This window comes from Pyrus communis, chromosome 7 (genome assembly GCF_963583255.1).
Source record: "Pyrus communis chromosome 7, drPyrComm1.1, whole genome shotgun sequence".
NCBI lineage: Eukaryota > Viridiplantae > Streptophyta > Magnoliopsida > Rosales > Rosaceae > Pyrus > Pyrus communis.
Window position 1 is genome coordinate 2,240,092 of NC_084809.1, and position 26,548 is coordinate 2,266,639.

Sequence of the window (26,548 nt, forward strand, 5' to 3'; positions counted from 1 at the left end):
ATAAAAATATTTAAAATAATTTCTAACTGCACGATGTACAATGAACAAATATAATTTTTGAATCCTTGAGATCCTTATAAAGAGAATCCTACAAAAATCCGGATTTGTGCAAAAGTACACTTCAACAGGTGGAAGATAGGTCGAAAAAATACACATTAAATTAAACGTGTTTTAACGGGTACATGTTAAAAATACAAAAAATTAATTTGCCACCCTTAACCTAAGAAGTACACTTCAGTAGGTGGAAGACGGTTGTGCAAAAGTCAAAAGAGTTTATTTAGACACAGAAAGGGCTAATGAGGCAAATAAATTCGATTAATGTATGACAATTTTGGCTTTGTTGAGTACTATATCTATATCGTTTGTAAGATTGGTGATATGTCAGTTTTATATATCAAGGCTGACCGAACGAGCTAAAACAAACCGCCTTGGTAATGACCTAAAAATATAAGAAATAAATATAGACATACAAAATGACCTGCTAATCACCGTAAGGCTGATACATGTAAGCCCAAAAACGATAAGAACTGGTCATAAACATGGGGCACAAGCTCCATATAGACCGATCATCGCACACAATATCATTATTAATTGTTGTGAGATTGCGGAAAAGTATATGTTAATGTATTGATGTCGAATAAATAGAGCATATGGAACCAAAATAGTCATGTGAATTCTTATTACTGAACTATCTGATTCTAAGTAAACATATCATTAATAATGTGCCAAATTTTTATTAGCAAGGAAGAAACTACACGAGAGAATAAAGAAATTACTACGAACACTTGGACAAATACTGAAATGAAGATTGTGAGACAGAAAAGCAAAAAATAAGGCACTGGTAAGGAATTTCAGACAGAGAAGTTCTTGTACACTGAGAATCACTAATGTTGATGAGGCCAAGCAGCTGGGATCCCATTCCTTCAACACTGACTTTAGCTGAAGTGGTTACAGTATATGGATGCATTGCAACTTCAGTAGGTTGGAAGACGTTATTAATTATAATTACCTCCTCTGAAAGTTTAATTTTTCCGTTGCACCTGCAAAAACTAATGCAAAGACTAGTGGAAATGCAAAAAGAACAGCTGCTACAACTCCTAGATCGTTGTAGTTATACCCGTAAATACTTTCTAAGAAAGCGCCAATTGCCTTTTGCTCTCCACGTACTACTATTTCCTTCTCCAGATCGCCGTACTGCGAAGTGAGAACACCTTTTAAGGACCAGGCTAGAGGGCAAATCCGGTAACCCCAAATCCACCATGCAGGAATTTTCTGCAAGAGGAAAGAAAATCAAAGTTAAGTTTTTTTAGGGTTTCCGTATCCACTAGTATGCGAAATTGTTTCTTGTTCAGCAAGTAAAGATAAGAGTTTGCTTACTGGTCCAGGTATGAGGAATCCTGAGAACAAATTGAACATAGTGTAGCAGAAACTTGACAATACTGAAGCCACTTGAAAAGTTGGGGTCAAAGAAACAAGCAGCATACCGAAGAAGTTGAACCAGAGCAATGTACAAAACATAGTATAGAAATACCAAAATGCTTTGTAGAGTGACCAGTGGAAATTTATAGCCGGATATGTAATCGTCGAAAATAAAGCTGCTTGTAGCGTTATATATGGAATTTCCACGATCACCTGAAAAATATAGGAGTTTTAGTAAAATTATCCAACTTTGGAATTGCTAAAATATGGTCTAGGAATGAATTTGGAGTAGGATCACCTGTGAAAACGAATATGCCCATGAAGAGTACATTCCAGCAAACCTTTCTCGGTATACAATACTGCGCTCAGTAGCTACGAATGGCAAAACGGAGGAACAGTTGCCGATTCCCATGCATTGAAGTAAAACGAACATTGCTCCTAGAATGTTGAAGAAATCTTGTTCACCATCTCTTCAGAATAAAGAAAAAAAAGCGTTTTAGATGGTAGGTATTTTAATAAATTGTTAGAATATGACTTCATAGAACCATAAGACTTATTAATTTTCATAGTTGATGGACTTACATTTTCTGTCCCTTCTGCCAAAGAAGTGCTCCAAATAACAAGGAACATGCTGCAGTAAAAATCAATCTCCCCAGGTTGTATCTCGGACTTCTCCAGTAGGTGAGATGCCGCTTCCATAAGCATGCTTTGAATTGCTCCCACCCATTTTGCGGAAAGCGAGTAGAGAAATGTAGTTCCTCTGAGCCTTGTTCTGGAATTTGGAGATCTCTAACTAGTTGGTTGTTCCTCCTGAATAGCACAAAAAGTTTGATTCAGTAAGATGATTCAACAATATAATGGATTTTTTAATGTGGATGTGTTTTGAGTAAAGCTCATATGTTGTATATGATAATGTAGTAATGCTCACTGGCATAGGTGTGAGTCTTTGTAGAGATGAGCAAAATCTATGGCAAGTTGAGCTTCTGCAGAAGAACTGGTGACCTCTAACATCCACGTTGCTGGGTTGTAATTCTCTTTGATTTTTGGAGCACCGGGAATAGCCTGTAACATAAAGCGAGAGAAAATTGAGAGTTTACATAATTGAACTATGTATCAGTCAATCAGATATGAAAACCAAGGAAAAGAGTGTTCATTTCATCAAATAACTTTACCTCAAAGTATTCGATAAGCTTACTTGAATTTTGACCCAGCTCCCCGTTGTATATTACTTGTCCTCCTCTTTTCATCAGAATAAGCTGTACAAAGAATAACCTGATATGTTATTTCCTATTTATGTACTACAAGAAAAATAACTATTTCATGTATAGAATCTCACTAGTCAATCACCTCGTCGAATGCTTCGAAGATATCAATACTTGGCTGGTGAATAGTGCATACAATTGTCCTTCTTGTGCTAACAATATTTTTCACAACTCTCATGACTATAGCAGCTGCTCTAGCATCTAAACCTGAGGTTGGTTCGTCCATAAATATTATGGATGGATTTGAAACAAGCTCTACCGCTATTGTAAGTCTTTTTCGTTGCTCTGTCGATATCCCACTACCACCAGGCGAGCCAACTAATTCGTCTTTGACTTCGTCAAGCTCTATCATTTGAAGAACTTCTTTCACAAATTGCTGAGAAATAGATGGATCAATTCAAATCATCTTGAAATCTTATAGAATCATAACTTTTGTTTTTATCTATGCATGTAAAATGAATATATTATGTTTCACATGCTACATGCCTTGTAAGTTTAAAAAATAACTTACAGATCTAGTAGGCCTATCAATCTGGACGGGCAAGCGCAACCAAGCTGAGTATGCTATTGATTCTTCGACTGTAATAAGTGGAGAGTGTACGTCACTTTGCTCACAATAACCGGATATTCTGGCATATGTTTCTTGGACTTTAGGGTACCCTCCAATTCTGATGTCTCCTTCGATGGTTCCACCAGTTTTTCTTCCTGAAAGGACATCCATCAGTGTTGTTTTTCCAGCTCCACTAACTCCCATTAAAGCTGTAAGAACTCCAGGTCTAAATGCACCGGTTACATCTTGAAGAAGCTGTAGTCTTTTTGGAGAAAAACCTTGATCTTTTAATTTCTGTTGAATAGAAACGGTTAAATCAGATCTTTTTAATTCAAATACAACATTCTTGCAGAATCAAGAACTAAAAAATAATGCGCTTACCTTTGGTGTATCAACAAAATATTGCACTTTTTCAAACGATATGCTTATGGGCTCAAAAGGTAAGACCATTCCTGAACAATTTGAGATAATTTGTAATTAATTAGCACATTTCTTAAATGATTTGAAGATCAATTGAACAGTAAGAAGTATCACAGCTATACTTATAGGTTCTGCAGAAGTTGTGTGAGTATCTACACAAGTTAATTCTTTTTCTTGGAAGGAAGCATCTAAATTTCCTTTTCCCTTAAGCTTAGAGAACCTTTCGTGAGAGATGATTTTTCGAGAACTTCCAGGAGCTGACAAAAAAGGGTCAAATTTCAATAAGATCTTCAATGGATTCATGGTTAGTTATCAAATCTTTCATATCTCAATGTCTCATTGGTAGAGACTTACATTTCAAAAAACTGAGTGCAAAGGTGAAACCAAGGTTAAAAACCATCCAAAATCCAAGTAAAGCTCCTACTGATATCCAATAAAACTTGTCATCGAAATTTAGACCACGGCTTTCTAGTGCTTGCTGGCCTATAGTGACATTGGAAGATAAAATCTGCACGTCACAACAACCAGTAAATAAGCATTGATGTAAACAAAAGTTCAGGAGGCAAAACAGCTGCCTCTACAAATTAAACTACCTTGATATGGTTTCATTATTTAAAAGTATAGTACTTCTTCCTTCACCTTTTTCCACCTTGGAGCATGGAATTCATTTATTGAAACACCTATTTCTCCAAATGTTAGAGGCGAAATCCAAAAGCCCCATTCCAACCAAGCAGGCAGAGAAGCTGCATTTTGAAATGGTTATTAGATTGACAAATTAAATGGTAGTTTTTTTTTTAAATTTCGGATGAAGTGATAGGTGAAAAATCTTACATCTCGGAATCACAAAGCCGCCAAACAGAAACATTACAATTAAAGTGAAGAGAGCGATGGTTGCTGCTACTGAAGGAGTCCGAACCAATGAGGCAATCAAACGAAACAACGATATTGATACTTGATGCATAAGGAATAAAATAAGGAGCTGCTTGCAGAACCTGTCAGGCTCAGGACTGTAACCGATGACGTAATAAGTCAAAGATGTCCAAAGAAAAGCATCCAACAATGAAAATGGAATCTTTAAAATGATAGCTGGAATGGAATACGCCCAAGCAGGATAAAAATAGAAATCTCTTTGCTTGTAGAAGACGGCAAGTCTAGAGACAGTCATTGAGAGCTCTGCAGCCCCATTGGTCATCAGTCTAATGAGAGCATAAAACAAAGAACCCATGTAGTACATTGCATGCACCTCGTCAATATCCATCCATGTGCGTAAAAACACTGTCATTGTGACCAGCGCAACGATTACAAGCTGTAGAATGAAATAATTCAAGTGGTGAGGAAGTGTGACGTAAATGAGTTAGGATTCAGATAGATCAAGGGTTATTCATTACCTGCACCGACTTGAATACATGAACAAATGAGTTACGTTTCATAAGAAGCCATTCTCTAGCCGTGCATGCTTTTAATAGTTCCCATTTTGTTAATGAGTAGAAGTTGAATGATAAAGCAATTTTGTGGTGCTCAGATTTGTCGAAAGGCTTGCAAAGTTCCTCATCTAGCTTCTTTCCAGCATGAAAGTCCTTGGACATATTTACAAACATGTCAACACTAACATAGCTATAGGGTTGGCCTTCATGGTACCAATATTTTGCTTGATCCTTTTGAGAAACCACCTGCACCAAAAATTTGTAGCTCAGATCAATCAGAATATACAATATATGGTTACATAATGTTAATTTTGTTAATCAAATGTGGATTCATACCTCTTGTAGGAAGTCAGAAATGCCTTTTCGTGGGGGGCTACGAAAACCACAGTGCTCAAAGAACTCTGCTACGTCTGTGCAAGGCCCGTGATATACAATTTTTCCTTCTGCCATTAAAATAATGTCATCGAAGAGAGAAAATGTCTCTGGTGTTGGCTGAAGTAGTGATACCAAAATGGTGGATTCTGTTACGTGTGTAAATTGCTGCAAACAAGTAACAATCTGAAAAGTAGTGGAACTGTCTAAGCCTGTTGATATCTCATCCATAAAGAAAGCTCTTGCCGGACCAATCATCATTTCCCCTGAGTAAGGAAACGATCAAGAAGCTTCAGTATATATATCTATGATAAATTCAGAATATTTGTATATATGCCAAAATTTATACTCATTTATGATAAATTCAGCAAACCAGAGCCTCATGATAATTTTGGATACTTATTCATGCATTCTCCACCACACCCCCTCCCCCCTCTTCCTCCTCCTCCTCCTCCTCCTCCTCTTCCCTTTCCACACACACAGATACTATATATATGCAGAATTTATCAGTAAGGTGCTGATGAGTAATTGACAAAACCTGTTGTCAGTCTTTTCTTTTGACCACCGGAAATCCCTCGTTGCATTGCATCGCCTACGATTGTATCAGCGCAAATATCTAACCCAAGAATCTAACAAAAGAAAAGTACGCAGCACCAAAGTTGCTGTCAGTTGGAGTAAGGTTAGAACTTTGTCTTGGAAATAAGAACTAATTACCTTCATTATATAGTCTGTTTGGAGAGAGTTTTTCAACCCTTCGATTGAAATGGCCTGTTATTCGAGTTGTCAGTACATTGCCAAAGACCGAAAGAAACGTGTATCTGAAAAATCCATACCTTCATATAAGTGTCAATGTCTGGCTCTGGGACAATTCCTGATTGCTTCTCCCTTCTGCTGACTTCTTTCATTATATCTTCAATGGCAAAAAGCTTCTATATTGTAAAGATGAAACTAGTTTTTTTATAAACTTATGATGTTGGCCATAAGATGCATAAATGGCCTACCTGCTCGGTTACCAATACCCTGACAACGCGCTGAGAAGTCGAGTGCTTCCCTCACAGTCAACTCAGAAATGTGCAGGTCATATTGGCTTATATAAGCTGATGTCTTCTGAGGAACAAACTCATTGAACTTATAACCATTGTAGGTAATTTCCCCTCGGACCTAAAAATTTATGCATGCATTTATTAATATGCTCATGTTGTTTTTCTGTACAATTTAAGGTTTGGTAAATGATTAGAGAACCTTGAGAGAGTGGTTAAGTTTTTCTGAAAGTGCCTGTAGTAAAGTGGTTTTGCCACAGCCTGGAGGGCCAAGCAATAGAGTCAGCCTGCATGAAATGTGAAGTTATTTATGTCACTGTAAAAGTCGAAGAAACAGATTAATTTGGGAATTAATTTGGCTCCTCAATAGTTGAGGAGGAGCTCCTTTCACTTTACAGCCGATTCAAGGAATTTCAGGCTTATGATCGAAACCCCGTTAATATTATAAATAACTCTATAAAGATTATTTCTACAAAAAATCAATAAAATGAGATCATTTAGTCATCAAACTATACAAAAGAAGATGGACATATTCGATACTAGCATTATGAACCGTCCATATATTTAATGCAGTTGAATGACTGAATTGCCTTAGTTTTAATGATTTTTTTATAGACATGATCTTTACATAGTGATTTATTCCAATCATAAACATGAAGTTCTTTGAAGCCAAACTCCTCTCATTAATTTTATCAAGATAAATTAGTATGCACCATTTTTCTCTCTGCAAACTTTTTTATTATTTCTTACTTCTCCTTTGCTTTGTTCAATCTAAAAGTTAAAAATAAACAGAGGTGTGCATGGAGAGAAAAATGATGTCCGAAAATCTTTTTTTTTTTTATCAGCCGCATCTGTATCAAATATTAACCTTGATGGCTTGATGATGCCACTGACACCTTTGAGAATTTCTAATTTGGATGCCTGAGGCTTGCAGCCAACTATCTGTGTCATAGCCTGCAGTTCAAACATTTGGGGATTCTTGGTGCTCTTGAAAATGCAATTGACCAAGTCCAAACCATTATATATTGACATCAAATGACAATTCCAGTTATGTTATTCAAAATCATAAACAGAATATGGATCATTTGAAGGGAAGAAGAAAAAGGACTACATAATTCAATGTAAGAAAGAACATTTTGAAACAAATATAACTATTATTTTTTATATCTGCTGTATATGAAAGTTTCTTTATATATGCCTGGCATGCATGCTGCATCACGTGCTGCAAATGCAATAGGAATACTAAGAATATTGCAGGTACTACAAACTCTGAAATATGAATTTTTTCAAGTACCCGTCAATATTATTGTTATTAATTTCAATTTTATTATTTACGTGGGACAGTATCCATGTTTAATTATATTAACTTAGCAAATTAAAACCACGATTTATTTAGTTGGAATGCAGCCGAAGAATCTGAACTTCTAGGGGAGAAATTTTGGTGTGTTCAAAATATGACCTGTTATACGAAGTGTAATAATACAATTGCTGAAGAAAAAAAATCAAGTTTCCAACCAATTGTATTGCTACATGTGTACTGGACCGTGTTACTGGCACACTGAAAAATCTCTCCTTCAAGAGGCTGGTCGCGCACGTAATGTGTAAATTATCTTAGGAACCCTAATTTCAAGAAAGATCATCCCTTAATTAGGCAGATTAGATACAAATTAATATCATAAATTTAGAATGCCGGCTGTTGACTACTCAACGCCCTCCTCTTTTTCTTTATTTAGGTTTGAGACCGACAACGTAAGATAAGCGTACACATTCGAAGTTTGGTTAGATACAAATATAGATGAATATAACACTTACAGAAAATATACTTTTGAACGCAGTCCATAGTGTGGGGAGGGGTTTTCCTTGAACTACTTCGCATTCTGCTTCTACAAACAAATTTTGGTATCGAACTTCCACTGTCGGTAATTGTAATCCCGCTCTACAAAATTGCAAAAGGTCAGTCGTCGGACACTTAATCGATAAGCCATTTTTCTATATTTTAACCTCTAGGTGATTTAATATATGCACAAAAACAAGCATGCGCCAGCTAAGGGAACAAATTGTGGACGCAAGTTTTTATTATAACAATGCTGATGGACGATTTAAAAAAAAAAAAAAAAAACATAGTTCTTGTTATGAAACTTTGACGCCAACAGCAAAAGTCTCTGGGTTTTCCGAATGAGGATCATCTCCAGATTTTTTTTGTGAGAATCTCGGATATTCTTCAATTACATTCATTCATCGTATATTATACGGTCAGAAATCATTGTAAATATTTTTATTTAAATTAAATATAAACAGTACTTAACGAAAATTGACCACACGATTTATGATGAACGAATGTGATTAAAGGATTTCCGAAATCCTCACAAAAAAGATCTAGAGAAGATCCTCATTCGTGTTTTCCATATTATCGGGATTGAGAATTCATTCATTTTGATTTTGTACCATGATTGTTTTCTATGTTGGACTGAAAAGTTCATATAAATATTATTTAAATAGTTTAAACACAGTGTAGAAGTAGTTAATAGCAATGGTGGATAGGTGGTCTTCTTCCTTAATTAACCCGCAACCTATTTTGTTCCGAATTCAAAAAACTCTCTTCCATCTCCATAATTTAAATGCATCTAGTGTAACTTATCTTATTGTTTGTAAAAATAAAATAAAAAGTAAGTTTACAAATTTAGTATTTACGTATATAGTATATATCTTAAAATATTGTTTAAATATTTTTTAACTGGATCAAGTTTATATATTTGAAAGAAAATAGGGGATAACAGGAATAACTGTTAGATGGCAGCATTGAAAAACAAAATAAGTATGGTGATGTTGATGGTGATTGGAGGAGATTTGAATTTGTACATCTTCTAACAGAAAGTTATGAAAAATACAACTATATAAATGCCTAATCAAAATTGATATAACGATAACAAGTTCAGAATTAATCGTACTTCTTATAGATTAATTCTTCACTGGAGCCTATGACAATTGATGTATACACAGATCGGTCTAATTATAATTTACCTGTCTATTCTTTCTTTGAGTTTGTGTAAGAGACGGTGGTTATCTGCCTCAATTTCCTTGAGAAGTTTGTCAATGAACACCCGGCGTTCTAGGGCCCCTAGCTTTGTTACATCGATCACCCTCTTACCTTGTTCATCAGCATGTTGATCTGCATTGCTCCTACGACAATCAAATAATGAGGTTGTAAGACGTTCAAACGTTGGCAATCTTTCGATTGCAGCCCACTGCAACTCAACTTCATCGTCGTTGTTGTCGTTGATGGATCTCACATCTGAAGTGCTTCTGAAACTTGATGCATGTTGATGGAAAGAGGAGCTTACGCTTCTTCCTATCTCCGCTGCCAAATCCATTAGGGTTTCCAACGATCCCAAGGCAATCTTGGTCTATAGGCTTAGGTTAGCAGTTGCAGCTTCACCTTCCTAGTATATAATCAAGTACGTTACAATGTAGTTGATGATGATACCGTATGAGGAAGCAATTAATATATACATAAAAGTGCGTTGACTTTAGTTAGTAATATGACAAAGTTTGTGTCGTATGCATTAATGTTGAGGTAGTATCAAAATGGCCTGAATATGTGAGCAGTGTTCCAGGAATATGGTCGGGTACATCAAGTACAAAAATTTAACTAGTTGTATTATGACTTTGGTGTACCTAGTTTTGTTCACGACACACTAAAAAATTTCTCTTAAGATATGATAATTAGAAGTAATTGTTGCACACATTTTTTTTCTTACTTTTTGCACTCTTCTTAATTTTAGTCATTATTTTTTTTTTCTTCATTTATTCAATCTAACAGCTTAAAAAAAAGGGGCGTATTCGGAATTCACTTCCTTATGGCAATATATCTATGCTTAAGGTGGCATTTATATTTTCTTTTATTCTTTATTTTATTTTATTTATAGGGAATTGTTATTAGCACTCCAAAAATCTCATTCTACACTCCAAACTTTCTATATTAGGAAAGAAAAATACACTTATGGGGAGTGTAGAATGAGATTTTTGGAGTGCCAATAACGCTTCCATATTTATATCATGTGGTTTTTATGTCCTTCTTTCTTTTATCTGTAGAAGATACTTTTTTTTTCCAGTAAAAATGGTACAAAAGATACTAAAGACAAAATTTGTGAGAAAATTAGGTCTCTAAAATGTATTATATGTAGGAAAAATGTCAGGGATATTACATTTTTGTAGTACGTTGGTGTACTATCTAACGTGGACGTGGCAAGTAATGTGTACATATCACGTCAATTAATGAATTTATTGAAAGGAAAACTAACAAAAAGTCTAAAAAAACCTTAGTTTTAATGAAAAATGACAAATAAAGGTGTAGTGAATAGTACCTGAAAAATGTAAAAATGTGGTTTTTCGTTAAAAGTGAACAGTATTGTGAGTGTTTCGTTAAAACTCCCTTTATTTAATTCTATGTTGGCATCACTTATCATATAAGATGATATACCAATATAGTTTAAAAATGTGATACGTTAAGAATAAGTCTCATATTAATGAGAGGAAGGATCTTGCATGGGCTCGTAATTAAAAGGTTGGGCTACTCCCAATATTGCCAATTGGTTTTAAGGTGAAACCTTAACTTTCTTTATGATATCAGAGCAGCTTCTCCCCCATGTGAAGCCAAACGGCTACACTATCCTGTTGTATTGTCCACGCGTTAAGCTTGGAAATTCTCACACATTAGGCTTGAAAATTCGCCACATGAGGGGGATTGTTGAGAATGAGTCTCATATTGATAGGAGGATGAATCTTAGATGAGCTTATAAGAGGTTGGACTACTTCATATATTGTTAATTAGTTTTACGGTGAAACTAACTTTCTTCACCCTTGACATTATTTACATCTCTAGATTAGAAAAAGAATCTTATTAGCTTGCTGCTAATTACATCATTAAAGTTATTACTTTATTAGTTTTACGACAGTCAACGGGGCTGGTCTAATTAAAATTCATTGTGGACCGGTGCTGCTAGCTATCAATTTTGTCACATAGATATTATTTTATCACTTGCGATTGATTACCAACTGCACTGGTTTTATAGGTTCGTAAAACATAATATATTTTCTCAATGGAAAGAAAAAATAAGACTTTCTGGCATGATCCATCAGTTGTGAACAACAAAGCAATTACTTAATTTCCTGCTTTAGGCTTTGATTGAGACAAATGAGTTTACCGTTCATTTTCATTGTAACAAGCAGGTTTTTTATTCTCTACATGATGATACCAGACAAAATACATGTTCGTCTAAATATTGACCGACATGTTTAAGATGATTAGACTGTTGCTATCATGACATGAGAAGCTAAAATAAAAAAGTAAAATAAGAATCTCTTGACTTTCTCCCGTTTTGTTTTATTAGCATACTAACCTTTAGGCATGCGCTTATGCATATGCAGAAGATATTTTCTGAATTATAATGTGTTATATGCGATTTACATATTTTAAATATATTTATATATGTAAATTGACAAAAGAAAAATTAAATATTTGAAGTAAATGAATATTTTTCGATCATGTTAGAACAAACCCCTTATAAACCAATTAAAGTCGCTGAATTAACATAATAAAATCGATTTGTATAAAATTTACATTAGGAATAGAGAAAATGATATTTAATAAAAATTGATTGAATTACATTATTATTAGTTCATTGTGAGGTTAAGCTCACTCCCTCCCTTTAGTATAGATAATATTATTTGTTAAAAAAAATCATTTGACAATTAATTAATTACATTATTATTCACGTACGAAAAACATTTTTTTATAAAGAAAAAAATGATCATTTGTTAACTAATTGAATCACATTATTATACGCGTACGAAAAACTTTTTTATAACCGACACTATGCACCTCTTAATTAAAAAATGAGAAATAATATTTAATAAACAATCACATGCAAAATGCATTTTTTGAATCACAGCGCGCTACTCGTGATTTATACATTTTAAATGTTTTTGTCATTTGTTTATTCTTTTCTTTCTTCTGTTTCATTTTTTTATTCTTTTCTCTGTTCCCACTTTTATTTATATTATATTTTATGATAGTCAAATTACCAAGTGCATTCAATTTTTCTGTTGTGATTTTTTGTGGCTGAAGGGCATTTTGGTCCAACCATGCGTGACCCCAAAATTTTGGCTGCACGTGCAATGTTGATCCCAATTATGACAAAATTATTTTAAAATAAATTTACCAAATTACCCTTTGATTATTTTATGCATTCATATTTCATGCTTTGATTTTTTTGGCCGAGGGGTATTTTCATCCAATTTTTTTGGTCAAAGCCGATGACACCAAAGTTTTCGTCCGCATATGCATTGTTTTGCACTGTTGACCAGTGTGCACTTTTCCTCCCGTTTTCTATATATAAGATAAGATGTCTAACGTAAGAGCAAGAATATCATAATTTCACTCTATGCAAAACATCATCTTACAACAATGTTAATTTTAATTTCGAAGACGAACCTCATTAGAAATTAGGTTATGAACTAACAAAAAATCCCTAAGCTAGAAAACTTGGAGGCTTGCAGATTCAAGTGAGGAAACTTCAACCAGAAGTTGCTAATGATGATTTCAAGGTATGTGGGTTGCTATGTGTTTTGACATTGATTCCAATGATGTTTATAGAATGTTGAAGTTGTAGTCGTACGTGTTGGTGCTAACAGGAATAACTAGTTGCAATTACAATGAATTACAATAGCAATGCAGTAGAGAAAAAAGGATTTGATATTGGCATTGGTCCTTTCAAATTGCGAAATGTGTTCTCACATGAAAAAGAGCTTATTGTAATTGGAAATTCAATTGGTTTATACTTTACAATGCCCATGTAGCAGGTGATTGGTATTAACACTATACTATGAATCGAAGAAGAAGAACAAAGTAATACCAAGTTGCAGAGAGAGAGAGAGAGAGAGAGAGAGATAATGAAATAAGGATTTGTATATTGCAGAATGAATTCGATACAAGTCAGAGATAGAAGCTCTCTATTTATATATGCTCTATGCTTTCTTGGTAAGTTTCTAACAAACTAATAACCACATTATAGCTTCCTACAATCCCAACTGTCTAACTAACAGATTAGCTGATGTGGATAACAACCTTGCTAATATGGATTGCTGATGTGGTATGTTGCTTATGTGTATATTAGTCAACATCCCCCCTCAATCTCAACTGGGTTTCCTAGTTTGAGATTGAAAGAATGCTTGAGAAGTGATGGACTATGCAGCCCCTTAGTTAAAATATCAGCAGTTTGGTCTTCAGTTGACAAGTATTGAACTTGGAGATCTCCTTTTTGAACTTTCTCCCTTACAAAATGATAATATGTGTCTTAAGTGCTTAATCCTGGAGTGAAACACTAGATTTGCACTTAGAGCAATGGCCGATTTGTTGTCACAATAGATCACAGGGGAATAATTCAATACTACAGCCATATCTTTTAACACACTTCTGATCCACGCTATATTAGCGGCTGTATGAGCTAAGGCCTTATACTCAGCTTCTGTAGAGCTTCTTGACACATAGTCGTGTCTTTGATTGCCAAGAAACTGGATTGCATTCAATATAGACTACATATCCAGTGACAAACCTTCTGGTATTTAAGTCTGCAGCCCAATCTGCATCACTAAATGCATTAATCCCCACTTCTGTATTAGCTGAGAATGTGATTCCATGCTGCATGGTTCCTTTTAAAAACCTTAATATCCTTTTAACTGCCCCAAAATGAACCTCAGTTGGTTTAGCCATGAATTGACATATAGTGTTCATTGCATATGCAATATCTGGCCTTGTAAAGGTTAGATATTGCAGTGATCCAACAATACTTCTATATAAAGTGGGATCTGATAATGGATATCCTTCGATGAGAAGCAAAGGATTATAAGGTTTGCATGGTGTTGGTGCTGGTTTACAGGAGTCCAGACCAGCTTTGTGAAGAAGATCTTTGACATACTTAGACTGATTAACACAAATATCTCCATTGGACTTGTAATTGATCTGTAAACCAAGAAAATATGTCAATCTGCCCATATCTTTAAGCTCAAACACTTTAGACAGTTCTGAGATTATCCATTGAACTTTATTGGAATTGGAACCAGTAATGATAATGTCATCTACATAGAGAAGTAGTATGACAATGTCATTTTCACACTTTTTGACAAATAAACTAGAATCTGATGTTGAAGATTTAATACCCATTGCAGGTAGATAGCTTGTGAACTTAGAGTTCCAAGCTCTTGGAGCCTGTTTAAGCCCATAAAGAGATTTAATCAGTTTGCAGACATGTGTTGGCTTAGTTATATCCACAAATCTTATTGCAATTCACTATGCAGGAATGCATTTTTTATATCAAGCTGTCTCAAATCTCAATGGTTAATGGCAGCGAATGCTAGGACAATTCGAACTGTGGTATGTCTCACCACTGGACTAAAGGTTTCTAAATAATCAACACCTTGCTCCTGGGAAAAACCTTGTGCCACTAGCCTTGCTTTGTACCTTGAAACTGTGCCATATGGATTCTTTTTTATTTTGTATACCCATTCGCTGCCAATAATAGACCTATCATTAGGTGGTGGTACTAATTCCCAAGTTCCTTGAGCACTAAGAGAGTCATACTCTTCTTACATTGCACTTTGCCAATGTGGCATTGTAGCAGCTTTTCTGAATGTTGATGGTTCAGCAGCATCACTGTTAACAACCAAAAAGGAAAAACCTCCACCAAAGTAAGTGTCTTTAGCTAACTGAAGTGACTGAAGTTCAGGCAATGTAGCTAAATATCCCTTATAACTCCTCTGTGGTATTGTACCACTCTTCAACATAGTGACCATTGGATGAACAGAAGCATTACTTGATTCACCAAGAGGAGATGATATGGAAGATGAAAAAGGTAGAATTACCTCAAGTTGTGTATCATTATGGACATGCAACATTTGTGATACATCATGAGATCTAGGAGTGATGGGATGAGGATTTTGGGTTGATGAAGCACCCTGTGACAGTGATAAATGTTTTGAAATAGATGCTGAATCCAATGAGTTCAATCTACCAACAGAATGAGAATTATTTTTAGATAAAGACAGTGACATATCTCTGATTTGTAGATGAAAACAGTGAACCTTTACTGAACTTGGTACTAACCATAACTCTATAGGGAAACATTGATTCATCATGAATGACATGCCTTGATAGAATCATTTCTGGAGCATATTTGACATTCAGGAGTAATGGAACTGACCATTGAAACTTGACTGTGAACTCTTGCCTTGATCAGAAAAGTTGCCATTTGATCCCCTACTATTGTTGCCAAAGTAAGGTTTTGAAGCGTTGTGTCCATAGGAATTCTTGTTAGAATTGAATGTCCTTCAATTTTGAGTATTGAAATGCCTTTGATTACTGCCAGTAAAACAAAATCCTCCTTGATAACCATTTTCCCCCACATTAGAGCTTTCACCCCCTTGATAACCATTTGCCCCCATGGTTGAACTTTCACCTTGATAACTACCATTTGCTTGATAAGAACCAGTATGACCATTACCATTATCACCATTCATATACATTGCAGACATTGAACCTGTAAGAGCTGTGACTCTGGATTCTATGGTAAGTTCAGCGCTGAGAAGCTGTGCATGGAAGTCTTTCAAAGAGATTGGTGTTTCCCTTGCCAATATCACAGTTCTGATCATATCAAATTCCTGTGATAATCCAGTCAAAACAGCAATAACCAGATCATTTTCAAATACCCTTTCTCCAGCAAAGATTAATTGATCTCTTATAGCCTTTAACTTCAACAAAAACTTGTCAATCGAATCCCATCCTTTTTGTGCGTATGGAACTCAGTCTTCAACTGATTAATCCTGGATACTGAGACAGAAGCAAAACGATCTTGTAGAGCACTCCATGCTTCCTGTGAAGTTTTACATCCAATAACATGCTCTATAGCATCATCAGATACGGTAGCAATAAGCAAACTAAGTAAAGCCATATCCTTTCTCACCCAATTCTTTTAGGCAGTAGTTATCTCTCTTATCACACTTGTCTCAGTATGAATCACATATTTAGGTGGACATGGATTATCCCCCGTAAAGAAATCCAACAAATCATAACCACGCAAGACTGATTGAAACTGAAAATTCCATTTGACAAAGTTATCATCTTGCAACTTCACAGTAAGCATTCCCAAAAGATTTTCAATCTTCACAGATTCTATAATATTCTCAGACATGGTGACAATCAACACAAGAATTCGACTTATTCTCAACAAAGTTCAAGAAACTATCAATCAAGATTTGTATACAACTTGCAATTAAGAGCAACGCACAAAACCCTCTTCGGCAATTAGCCTTTAAAAAAGAGGACATAGCAGAAAGACTTCAAGATTCAACACTCCGGCAATTGGCCTTCAAGGAGTAGAAATTATACAAACCAAGAAAAAGATGGCAATCGGCTTTTGTAAACATTCATATCTTCGAAAGACACTTCAACTGGCCATCGGCCTTGTAAAAAATAGAGAAAAGAGTAACGAAGAACTCACTGACACAAAACAGCAAACAGTTAGAGGGCACAATACTTTCTCGGCAAATAAACCACCATTAACGATCACCAAGACCACCAGATCTTGATCCTCCTTTTGCATAAAGCAGTATCCGGTCAGAAATTGTGCAGCGGAAAATGGACGATCACCACCGGCGATGATACCATATTAACACTATACTATGAATCGAAGAAGAAGAACAAAGTAATACCAAGTTGTAGAGAATAGAGAGATATTTATTACGTCTCAAATACAGTACAAAGGGTTGGGTTTAGTTATATAAATAGTTGGATTTAGCATCAAGAGCTATAAATTGCAATAATAACCAGCTACAATGCACTCATAGCCATGTGAGTTGCGCTCCTCATATATGAGAGATCTACGTTCATAAGAAAGATGTGCTTCACATATGAGGCATGCTTAACTTATGGAAACATACTTCACATAGGCATGATTCACTCAAGCACAAACATAAATTCTGTATGAGATTGACTACAATACAATCGCGTATTTAATACAATCATCATTTTAACGGTCAAATTTTTATCTTCTAATTTATATACATTCACTCGAAACAACCCAACCCGCAACTCAAAACATGGAAGCCCATACAAATTGTTGTTTCTTTATCAATAGTTACTCCGTTAGAAAAATTTAATAAGAGCTTCTTAGTAATTATAGTATCTTAAGCCTTCAGTAGTAATATTCTAAATTGTGTGCGTGTGTGAATATTAGTAGCATGTAAGAGGTAACTAGTTAGTAAATTAATACGTTCCTTTTTCGTTGATCTAAACCAAACATTTTCAAGGTCATCACTCAAATAAGAAGTGATTAGTGTGGAGCAAAAAGTAATTCTAGAGCTAACAGTGGACTTTTACCCACAAGTGACGAAGATACTCACATTAAATTGGCAAGGCCCACATTCGATTCATGCGCAATTCAACATAACTGAAGACATAAGGGGCTGACTAAAAGTCAAAGATATTAAAGAGATCTCCTTTTGTTCAAAAAAGAAAAAGAAAAAAAAGATAAGATCTCCTAATTGAAGATAAAATCAATCAAGAATCACGATCAAATCCAGTTAAGAATATTTCAAAGATAATCTCAAGATATTATTTAAATAATATCGTTGTGATAATTGTTTCCTCATCCATCATGCAGATGACTCATCTTGGCCGATCAAATGTCATGTCAGGGCAAGGGCTACACATGTGGTCGGCCTAACTCCTATAAAAACCCCATCTCCACCAACTTCTGGTAAGCTTTGGCTACGCAATTAAGCTTTAAACTTTCTCGGCATCGGTTGATGAAAAGTGTTTAATTGTTTTGTAGGTACATTTTTTTTTAAGACTGAAGATGACGAAAATTTGCTACCACAATTAGTTGTCTAGCTTTAATTCGCGTAAACTCTTCATTTGATCATCTCAAAATTAACAACTCAAATCATAAGATGAAACCGTGAAATGTGCTCAAGCACTAACCAATTAGTAAGTTGTTTAAGCACACTTTACAACTTAATCTCATCTCAATCTCATCATTCAAACAACGATAACATATCCGTCACCACATTGATGAAATATCAATAGCCACATTGTTGACATATTGACAACAAATTGACACCATATTGTTGACAAGTCGTGCGAGAATATTGACATATCCATATCGGTAAATATCAACAACGTATTAATTATACGTATTGACATCCCATATCAACACAAATCTACATATTATCAGTAATATAGATGAAATATTACATATCAATAACTCTCCCGCTCCATGAATAGTGGAGCAGGGTATCTGCTGTGAAGTGCTCATGAGGTTTATATTGCAACATGTATCATAATATGATACGATATTTCACTAAAAATGCAAACTAGCTAACTACCACCGTAGTTCTACATAGAATGCACATTTTTTGGCGTATAAAATATTGGATTGAAACTAATAAGTTACTATTTTCAATGCATGTTTAATTACGGAAGAAATAAAAAAATTACGGTCAACTTGGAGATAGGAGATCAATTGCTCTAGAAGAAAACTCATTCATTCCAATCTCTCCAAAATGAGAGGATTAGAAGAAAAAAGTTTACTTCATGTTTAATCAATCATCTCAAATATACCTTGAATTTAAAATTATTCATTTTCAATAACATCCTCTATGCAAACTGCGCATGTGATGATCTTCTTATGCAACTGACCTTTCAGACGAGAGAAGAGAAACCATCACTTTGATTTTGTTAAACAATGTTATGTGTGTTTTAATATTTTTCATGATCGCATCAATCAAAATGGCTAAAGAGATATTGTTGCCTATCACACTAATATTTAACAAAAGAAATAATAACTTTATTAATTAACACTAATAAAATTGTGAAATGTCTGATAGAACTTGGGAGTAGAAATATAGAAGGGCAGTGAAAAATTTAAGTGCATATCAATCCTCTGCAAAAATGATTGATTAAGAGCTAGCCTACATCTCTTATTCAATGAATGCGTACGTGGAAACAATTAAACAAAATTGTTGAGCTTTGAACACCAAATTTAAAAACAAATAGAAAAATTAAGGAACTCGTTCTGAAATTACTTGAATTACTTCAGTTGTTTTCTAGCTATAGCTACTTCACACTTGTTAGACTGAAGCATGCTGCCGCACTCTTGAGATCATTCTGTGAGACATGTTCGATCGATTGTGTGCCCTTGAAAGATGATTCAGCACTGCATATAATTAAATTTAATTTGTAAGCAAAATTGTAGCATAAAATCATCTAAACTACGGTACTGCAAAAAAGGAACATTGATCTAGCCAACTAGGCTAAGCGGAGGTCAGCAATTAGACAAACATATAGTAACATAAATCTCAAATTATAGAAGACAATTAATTAAACATTGCACATACCTAGACTCACAGGCTTCTTTAGATTCGATATACGATTGTCGATCATCAGCAATTGTATCAAATGGAATGTCATCATAATCATGGGGAACATCCATTTCTTGGTGAATAGGAAAGGCTTGTGAAGGAACCAAATTGGACTGAATAGCCATAAGTTGTTCGACATTGTTATCGTTATAATAGGGATGTTGAACCCTAAGAGGTTTTACCATATTATCATTTTCGTCAATATAAACCCCATTAAGTCCATTTGCAAGATACTCATTAGCCACCCAGGGCATTCCACCACTGCCACCAGAAGCATATTGATACGGATATTGATGTTGTTGATAAAGTGTCAGAGCCGCCGCATCGGTGTTCGTAGGTATGCCTAGCTGCAACTGCGATGAAGGACACGAGTAGTGCTGCGGAGAAGTAGGCATTCGATATTGACATTGATCCTTGCAAATTGCAAGATGCGTTCTCACATATCGAAGCTCTTCTTGGGCTTGCTGTAACTGGAAAGTTAATTGGTTTATGATGCCCATACATCCGGTGACTGGAAATTTGGCACACATATTGGATTCATATATGATCGATCTCATAGCCTCCTCCCTTTTCTCAGGATGAACTTGCTTTAGAATCTTCATTATGTTTGCAACGCCGTACAATCGGTGAGCGTTTTGAAACAGCTTCGGTTGATCGGGCGGAAAGTGTGGAGCAAGAGCGCAGTCCTTAGCACACTTTCGTCTTTGGTATTTGCACGCAGCACAGGCTTGGCTTGTGCCTCCTTTTATCGTCATTGTAGGGTAGAATGTACATTCATCAACCTTTTTGGTGATCATCAATTAGGGTTTAATAACTTGATCGGAGAGAGGGAGAGGAAGAGAAATATAGATGATGCAAAGACAAAAGTGATTGGAATTATAAGGCTGGAAAATTGATGGAAAGGAATAAGAATATGCGATATGGTTTGGTTTTCACCGTCAAAAACCAGATTTGATCGATTGCGATTAACGAGAGTGAGGTGGATTAGAAGACCAAGTAAAATTTGAACGTTTCTCTATTCAAAAGTAGATCTTGTTGAACTGATTTGTAAGTATCTCGGGAGTCATATTTATACACAGTTGCACGGTTAGCTTAGGCTGTTTGGTAATTTTCCACTGTATATATTTATACCTGGAAAATCACCAGTATACCCTCTTCACTTTGTTGTGATAGACGTGGGCTAACCATTGTAACTAAAGCTAGCTAGTTGTCTTGGATGAGATTATGTATGTGCCAAAATAAAGAAAAAAGAACTAAGGAGAAACACCATCCACAAATTACAACAAAAAAGGCCGTCCATGCATGGTATAAAGTAGGGTGTGGTTAAATTTTTGTGGACACAAGTAGCTTGTCCTATATTTTACCTTGCCTTTGGCAAAGAGTTAATTACCTTGATTATTTCTTTTAATTTTTCTTCGGTAAAGAGTGAAAAAAAGTAGATTGTATAAGTTTCACAGTAATTAGAAGTCTGAAATTCTAGTTTCCCTTCATTACTTTGAGTCCTGTTATTCTAAGGTCTTCAAAATGTTTAAGTCTTTGAATCTAAACTAATATAATCTCGTGGCTAATATTTATTTGGTCCTCACAAGTTCTCAAAATGGAGACCTTAGGAGAGCAGGACTGCATTACTTTTGTCTCACATTTGAAAAAACATGATGAGATAAGTACATTATAAATCAAATTGTATGTATGATCATGATAATTGAAATTGAATATTAATGAACCATTTATTTATGGAAAATGTCTCAAAATGATCCATATACAAAGAACTAAAACTCCTTCAATGTCACTTAGTATTACGGTCTAGTGGTATTCATTTCACTTATAAGTAAGACGTTTCGAACTTGAACCACATTATTGCTAGCCATTGTAAGGCTAACCGACCATTCTCCTCCTTATAGTGTAGATAATATCGTTTGTTATAAAATTAATAAATTAAAAAAAATTAAAAAACATCTTCTACAATTCTAACTCGTTCGACTCTTTATTCGACGATTTTTCTGTAAACATATATGTTCCACCTTTTATTCAATCCATAATATATATATATATATATATATATATATATATATATATATAAAGATCCTTTAACAAGAGGGATCCCCATTTTTCTCTTGACCGTTAGATTAACTTTAATGAAATTATATGGTTGAGATTAAATCACAGACCACACAATTTCATTAAAGTCAATCTAATGGTTAAGAGGGGATCCTTATTTTTTTAGAAAAATAAGGATCCCTCTTGTTAAAGAATCCGTATATATAATTAAGCATACATATCCGTCCAACTGCTTGAAGAAGTATAATCAACCTAATTAATTAAGGATATATTATAGCTTAAGTAATAATTTGAATAGGGTTTGATCATCATGTGAAGTTGAGTGCGTTCGAGAGGTGGAAAGTAAAGGACTTGGCAGCCAAGTTGTATAAACTCCATAACATCCACGCAGTATGTTTCCCGTAGACAAATGCAACGATAAAAAAACGTACTATAAAATTGTTTAGGAAGTAGAAATTGTGTGGACGGAACCAATATAAGCCAAGAGAATTACCCCACATTTATCTTCTATTATATTAACTAATCATTTTTCTTTTTTCTTTTTGGTTCTTGATTAATTAATACCTTGTTTGAAATTTCTTTTAAAATGATTGAAAATGTTTTTAAAACCAATTCTTAATAAAAATCTAAGTGGATCCTGAAAAAAGCACTTCATGTGCTTCTCGATAAAGCACATAGCACATATTTGATGCTGGTTCCTTCTAATGTTGATGTTTTTGAAAACTAAAATCAATTTCACCAAAAACTCTTTCAATCATTTTAAAAGCATTTCCAAATAATTCGTAATTAATTGATTCTAAAAAATTAATTGTTTGTAATAAAAAAAAGGGGTCTTTTGATATGGGTCCAATTTTATAAGCCTGTTTTGAATGGAATCCACTTATATTACGTAAGCATAAGTGGGGGCTAGTAAGTACAACAATCATCCATGTCAGCAATTAAAATGCACATAATTTACCAACAAAATTACAACAAGTGCCATTAGAGCCCTTAATCAGGTCTCTTGCAGATTTGTCTCTCTGTTTATTCAAAAACCTTATCCTCCCATCTTTGAAATTGGTTGGGTCCGTATCCAGCGGAAACCTTGAAACAAATCTCCTAAATCTGTATGAAGCTATGAAAGCTATAAAATTTCTCCCAGTATATGATGAAAACAGAATAGGGGAAGATCGGGTCCTGGCCTCCCGGTATACTTGGAGAACAAGTACTTTAAAATTTTTCGAATTATGCATTGGATCAGTTTTCTTTGATACCTGTTTTCCCCCTGAAGTATACCTATAGAGCACATCTCACCATATTTTTTCCCCCTGAAGTATGCATTGGATCAGTTTTCCTTTCTATTTAGGTAGTTTAAAGACTTTCAAATCTGTAGGTATACCTGTAGAACAGGTATTGTTTAAACCTGTAGAACAGGTACTTTAAAATTTTTCGAATTATGCATTGGATCAGTTTTCTTTGATACCTGTTTTCCCCCTGAAGTATACCTATAGAGCACATCTCACCATATTTTTTCACCCTGAACTATGCATTGGATCAGTTTTCCTTTCTATTTAGGTAGTTTAAAGACTTTCAAATCTGTAGGTATACCTGTAGAACAGGTATTGTTTAAACCTGTAGAACAGGTACTTTAAAATTTTTCGAATTATGCATTGGATCAGTTTTCTTTGATACCTGTTTTCCCCCTGAAGTATACCTATAGAGCACATCTCACCATATTTTTTCCCCCTGAACTATGCATTGGATCAGTTTTCCTTTCTATTTAGGTAGTTTAAAGACTTTCAAATCTGTAGGTATACCTGTAGAACAGGTATTGTTTGAACCGCCCCATCCTTTAATTGTTACTCTTTTACATTGGATATGAATTTTTAAACCGCGCCATGATGTTTGCCGGTTTTTTGTTTCCAGCAACATTATTCAAATCTTGTCGAGAGGTCTTGAAATAGAATAAAAAGAAGATTTTGTGAGTTGGTTAATAAGGCATGCTGTTTTTGATAAGAAATTCAAATTCAAAAATTGTTATCAAGAAATCTGGGAGAAAGATGAAAGACCACTAAACAATGAATTTGAATTCTGATAAAAATTTAAAACGTGGGTAATATATGGAGAACATGCCAAATCTATAAGAGGGTAAAATAGTAATAACAATGCAAAAAAATCAACCTAATCAGAAAAATTGCTGACATGGAATCCTAATCATTGGAGCTAAGTCAAAAATAACTAAAAATTGGACTAATCTTAATATTAGGCTATAAAATTGGATCTATTTCAAGTTTCCCCTAAAAAAAAAAATACTAACCACACATTTTACTATGCAGGTACTTCAACGCTAAATAATTCATTCAAATTATGCATATGTAGAGAATTCAAACTTCTCTAGTCAATTTAATTAAGCTCAAATCTGCATAATTTATCCAAATTGATGTGTTTTTTACTTCTACACGTACCGGCTTGATATAAATTTTCATTAATTTCATAATTCGATCATAACCATCCCTTTAATTGTATTGTATGCGTCTCCCTTACAGTTCCTCACGTGCTGCCTCAAACTTTTGGCTACCTTTTGCCTCTAATTCCTTCTCTTCCTATTCCGCCTTATTTTCTGATTCTTCCATTGAGCACCGCCACCGACGGCAATGCGTAAATTTGCAGCCGATTTTATTCGAGGTATAAATTAATTCAAATTTATATACCCGACGTATTTTTGCTCAATCATGCATGCATGCATAACCCTAATTATCTATATAATTAATACGTTGTGCCTAATGATTCAGATCAGTGCATGCAATAACTGTATGGATTTTCTCAAAAAAGCCAAGGTGGTACGATTTCGAAGCCACCACAACAAATACCTATTAGCCGATGACGATCAAGTGTCGGTGTGGCAGAACCGCGAGGGAACGGTGCAGAACGCGCGGTGGACGGTGGAGTTAATTAGCGATAATCCAAATGCATTGCGATTGAAGAGCTGTTTCGGGAAATACTTAACGGCGTTAAGCACGCCGTTCATTCTAGGGATCAAATGCAACAAAGTCCTGCAAACCACGCCAAAGATGTTGGATCCGATAGTGGAATGGGAGCCGGTAAGAGACGGGTTCAAGTGGAAGCTGAAGACGGCGAACGGGCAATTCTTGCGTGCAAGCGGGTGTTGCGTGCCGCCTTGGAAAGACACGATCACGCACGACAATCCGTGTAGAGGTGTGATGAGAGATTGGGTTCTGTGGGATGTGGAAGTTGTGGAGATTCGTGAACAACAACAACAAGAACAAAGGAACGTTGATAATGTTAATGATAGTGCTAGTTGTTATAGTACTACTGCAACACAAGATCCAACAGAACCGGATCCACAGTCTGTTTCGCGGTCGGAATCTTCACAAACACAGCCAGACTCTCCAGCCGGCGTTGATCTTTCTTCATCCAAAGATCATGTATCGGATTCGGATAAAAAAAATACATAACATGACGTTGGAGTTTGGGGTTATTAATTAGGAAATATGATATGTATGCAAGAAAATTAGGGTTGTACTTGCATGATTTGTATGAATGATCAGATGATCTTCTATCTACAAAATAGAATAAGTTATATATTTACACACACGCAACAAATAGCAGGCTTCTCTCTCTCTCTCTCTCTCTCTCTCTCTCTCTCTCTCTCTCGCCTAACCCTAGAGCAAAATACACAGAACTATTCCCAAGCCGCCGGCCCCTGCCCTTGGCTTGGGGTCGGTGGCAAGTTGGCAACCCGCCTTTTTCCCTCCCCATCCCCTCGTCGTTCCCTTCACTTGTGAGCTTTTGTGTTATAAGGTTCCTTTCTGAGCTTTTGTCTCAGCGTTTTCCCTGATCTCCGTTCAGATCTCCCCTTCCTCCACTCCCTTTTGCCTTAGATTTCAAAATCCTTAACTCTGAAATTCGTTTCTTTCCGGCCCATGCACTATGATTCTCATCAGTCATCACTCCAATGTCCACCCTTCCCACTTGGCTCAGTTTCTTCATCCTCACTCGTTAAAGTCCTCTCCTCTCCCTCGGTCCAACATCAATCTATGTCTGCAACTACTCATCTTAAACGCGACTTGTCTCGTATTTTTCAGAAAGTGCGTAGAGTTTCAGCTCAGATGTTTGCACTACTCCTTCTATGTGTTTGTTGGCTCTGTTACTCGTGGGTTGGCTATTACCACTGTTTTCCTCTAATTTGTGGATGCAGTCTCTTAGGTGCGATATTGGAATCGATAAGTGCGAAGTGCCCATTCGATCTAGAACGAAATTGGAGGAGCTTGGAATTTTCTTTTTCTGCAATTTTCTTGACAATATATATATATGTTTTTTTTTTACACCACACGCACTATCACCAATCAATTGGATTTTGCATAATGTGTTACTTTTTCTATTAAATGAAGCTAAAATCCTCCAATTAAATTTTGGATTTCAGCAAAGTTCTTGTGTTTAGCTGAAACAAATTTCCAAAAATTGATTAGCTATTAAGGAAATTGACTGTAGTTTCATCATTATTACAATTCTTTTTTTAGATAAAAAATC

At 35.2% G+C, this 26,548-nt stretch overlaps 2 protein-coding genes across 2 annotated transcripts; both read right to left on the reverse strand.

Annotated features, from left to right (window-relative positions):
• Nucleotides 1–1,005: 1,005 nt before the first annotated feature.
• On the reverse strand, nucleotides 1,006–9,858 carry LOC137740827 (pleiotropic drug resistance protein 3-like). Its single transcript, XM_068480635.1, has 23 exons — nucleotides 9,509–9,858; nucleotides 8,300–8,423; nucleotides 7,356–7,441; nucleotides 6,690–6,774; nucleotides 6,449–6,608; nucleotides 6,281–6,357; nucleotides 6,162–6,215; nucleotides 5,986–6,076; nucleotides 5,412–5,713; nucleotides 5,040–5,321; nucleotides 4,483–4,957; nucleotides 4,291–4,394; nucleotides 4,006–4,159; nucleotides 3,774–3,908; nucleotides 3,613–3,683; nucleotides 3,193–3,525; nucleotides 2,767–3,057; nucleotides 2,592–2,675; nucleotides 2,348–2,481; nucleotides 2,002–2,229; nucleotides 1,718–1,889; nucleotides 1,378–1,632; nucleotides 1,006–1,272 (listed from the first exon to the last, which is right to left on the reverse strand). The coding sequence occupies exons 1-23, from the start codon at nucleotides 9,856–9,858 to the stop codon at nucleotides 1,006–1,008; spliced, it is 4,314 nt and encodes a 1,437-aa protein (XP_068336736.1).
• A 9,797-nt stretch (nucleotides 9,859–19,655) lies between these two features.
• On the reverse strand, nucleotides 19,656–20,757 carry LOC137740855 (protein ASYMMETRIC LEAVES 2-like). The gene is made up of 2 exons (XM_068480662.1): nucleotides 19,937–20,757; nucleotides 19,656–19,755 (listed from the first exon to the last, which is right to left on the reverse strand). Exons 1-2 carry the CDS (start codon nucleotides 20,755–20,757, stop codon nucleotides 19,656–19,658), a joined length of 921 nt encoding a protein of 306 aa, XP_068336763.1.
• Between the last annotated feature and the right edge of the window lie 5,791 nt (nucleotides 20,758–26,548).

What these genes read in the sequence shown, in the direction of transcription:
- LOC137740827 (XM_068480635.1), bottom strand. Translation starts at nt 9,858, where the DNA reads ATGGATTTGGCAGCGGAGATAGGAAGAAGCGTAAGCTCCTCTTTCCAT. An exon ending in ATTTTGTTGATACACCAAAG is followed by an intron (nt 3,526 to 3,612) that starts GTAAGCGCATTA and finishes TCTATTCAACAG; the next exon opens with AAATTAAAAGATCAAGGTTT. An exon ending in GATTCCTCATACCTGGACCA is followed by an intron (nt 1,273 to 1,377) that starts GTAAGCAAACTC and finishes TTCCTCTTGCAG; the next exon opens with AAAATTCCTGCATGGTGGAT.
- LOC137740855 (XM_068480662.1), bottom strand. Translation starts at nt 20,757, where the DNA reads ATGATCACCAAAAAGGTTGATGAATGTACATTCTACCCTACAATGACG. An exon ending in AAAGAAGCCTGTGAGTCTAG is followed by an intron (nt 19,756 to 19,936) that starts GTATGTGCAATG and finishes AATTATATGCAG; the next exon opens with TGCTGAATCATCTTTCAAGG.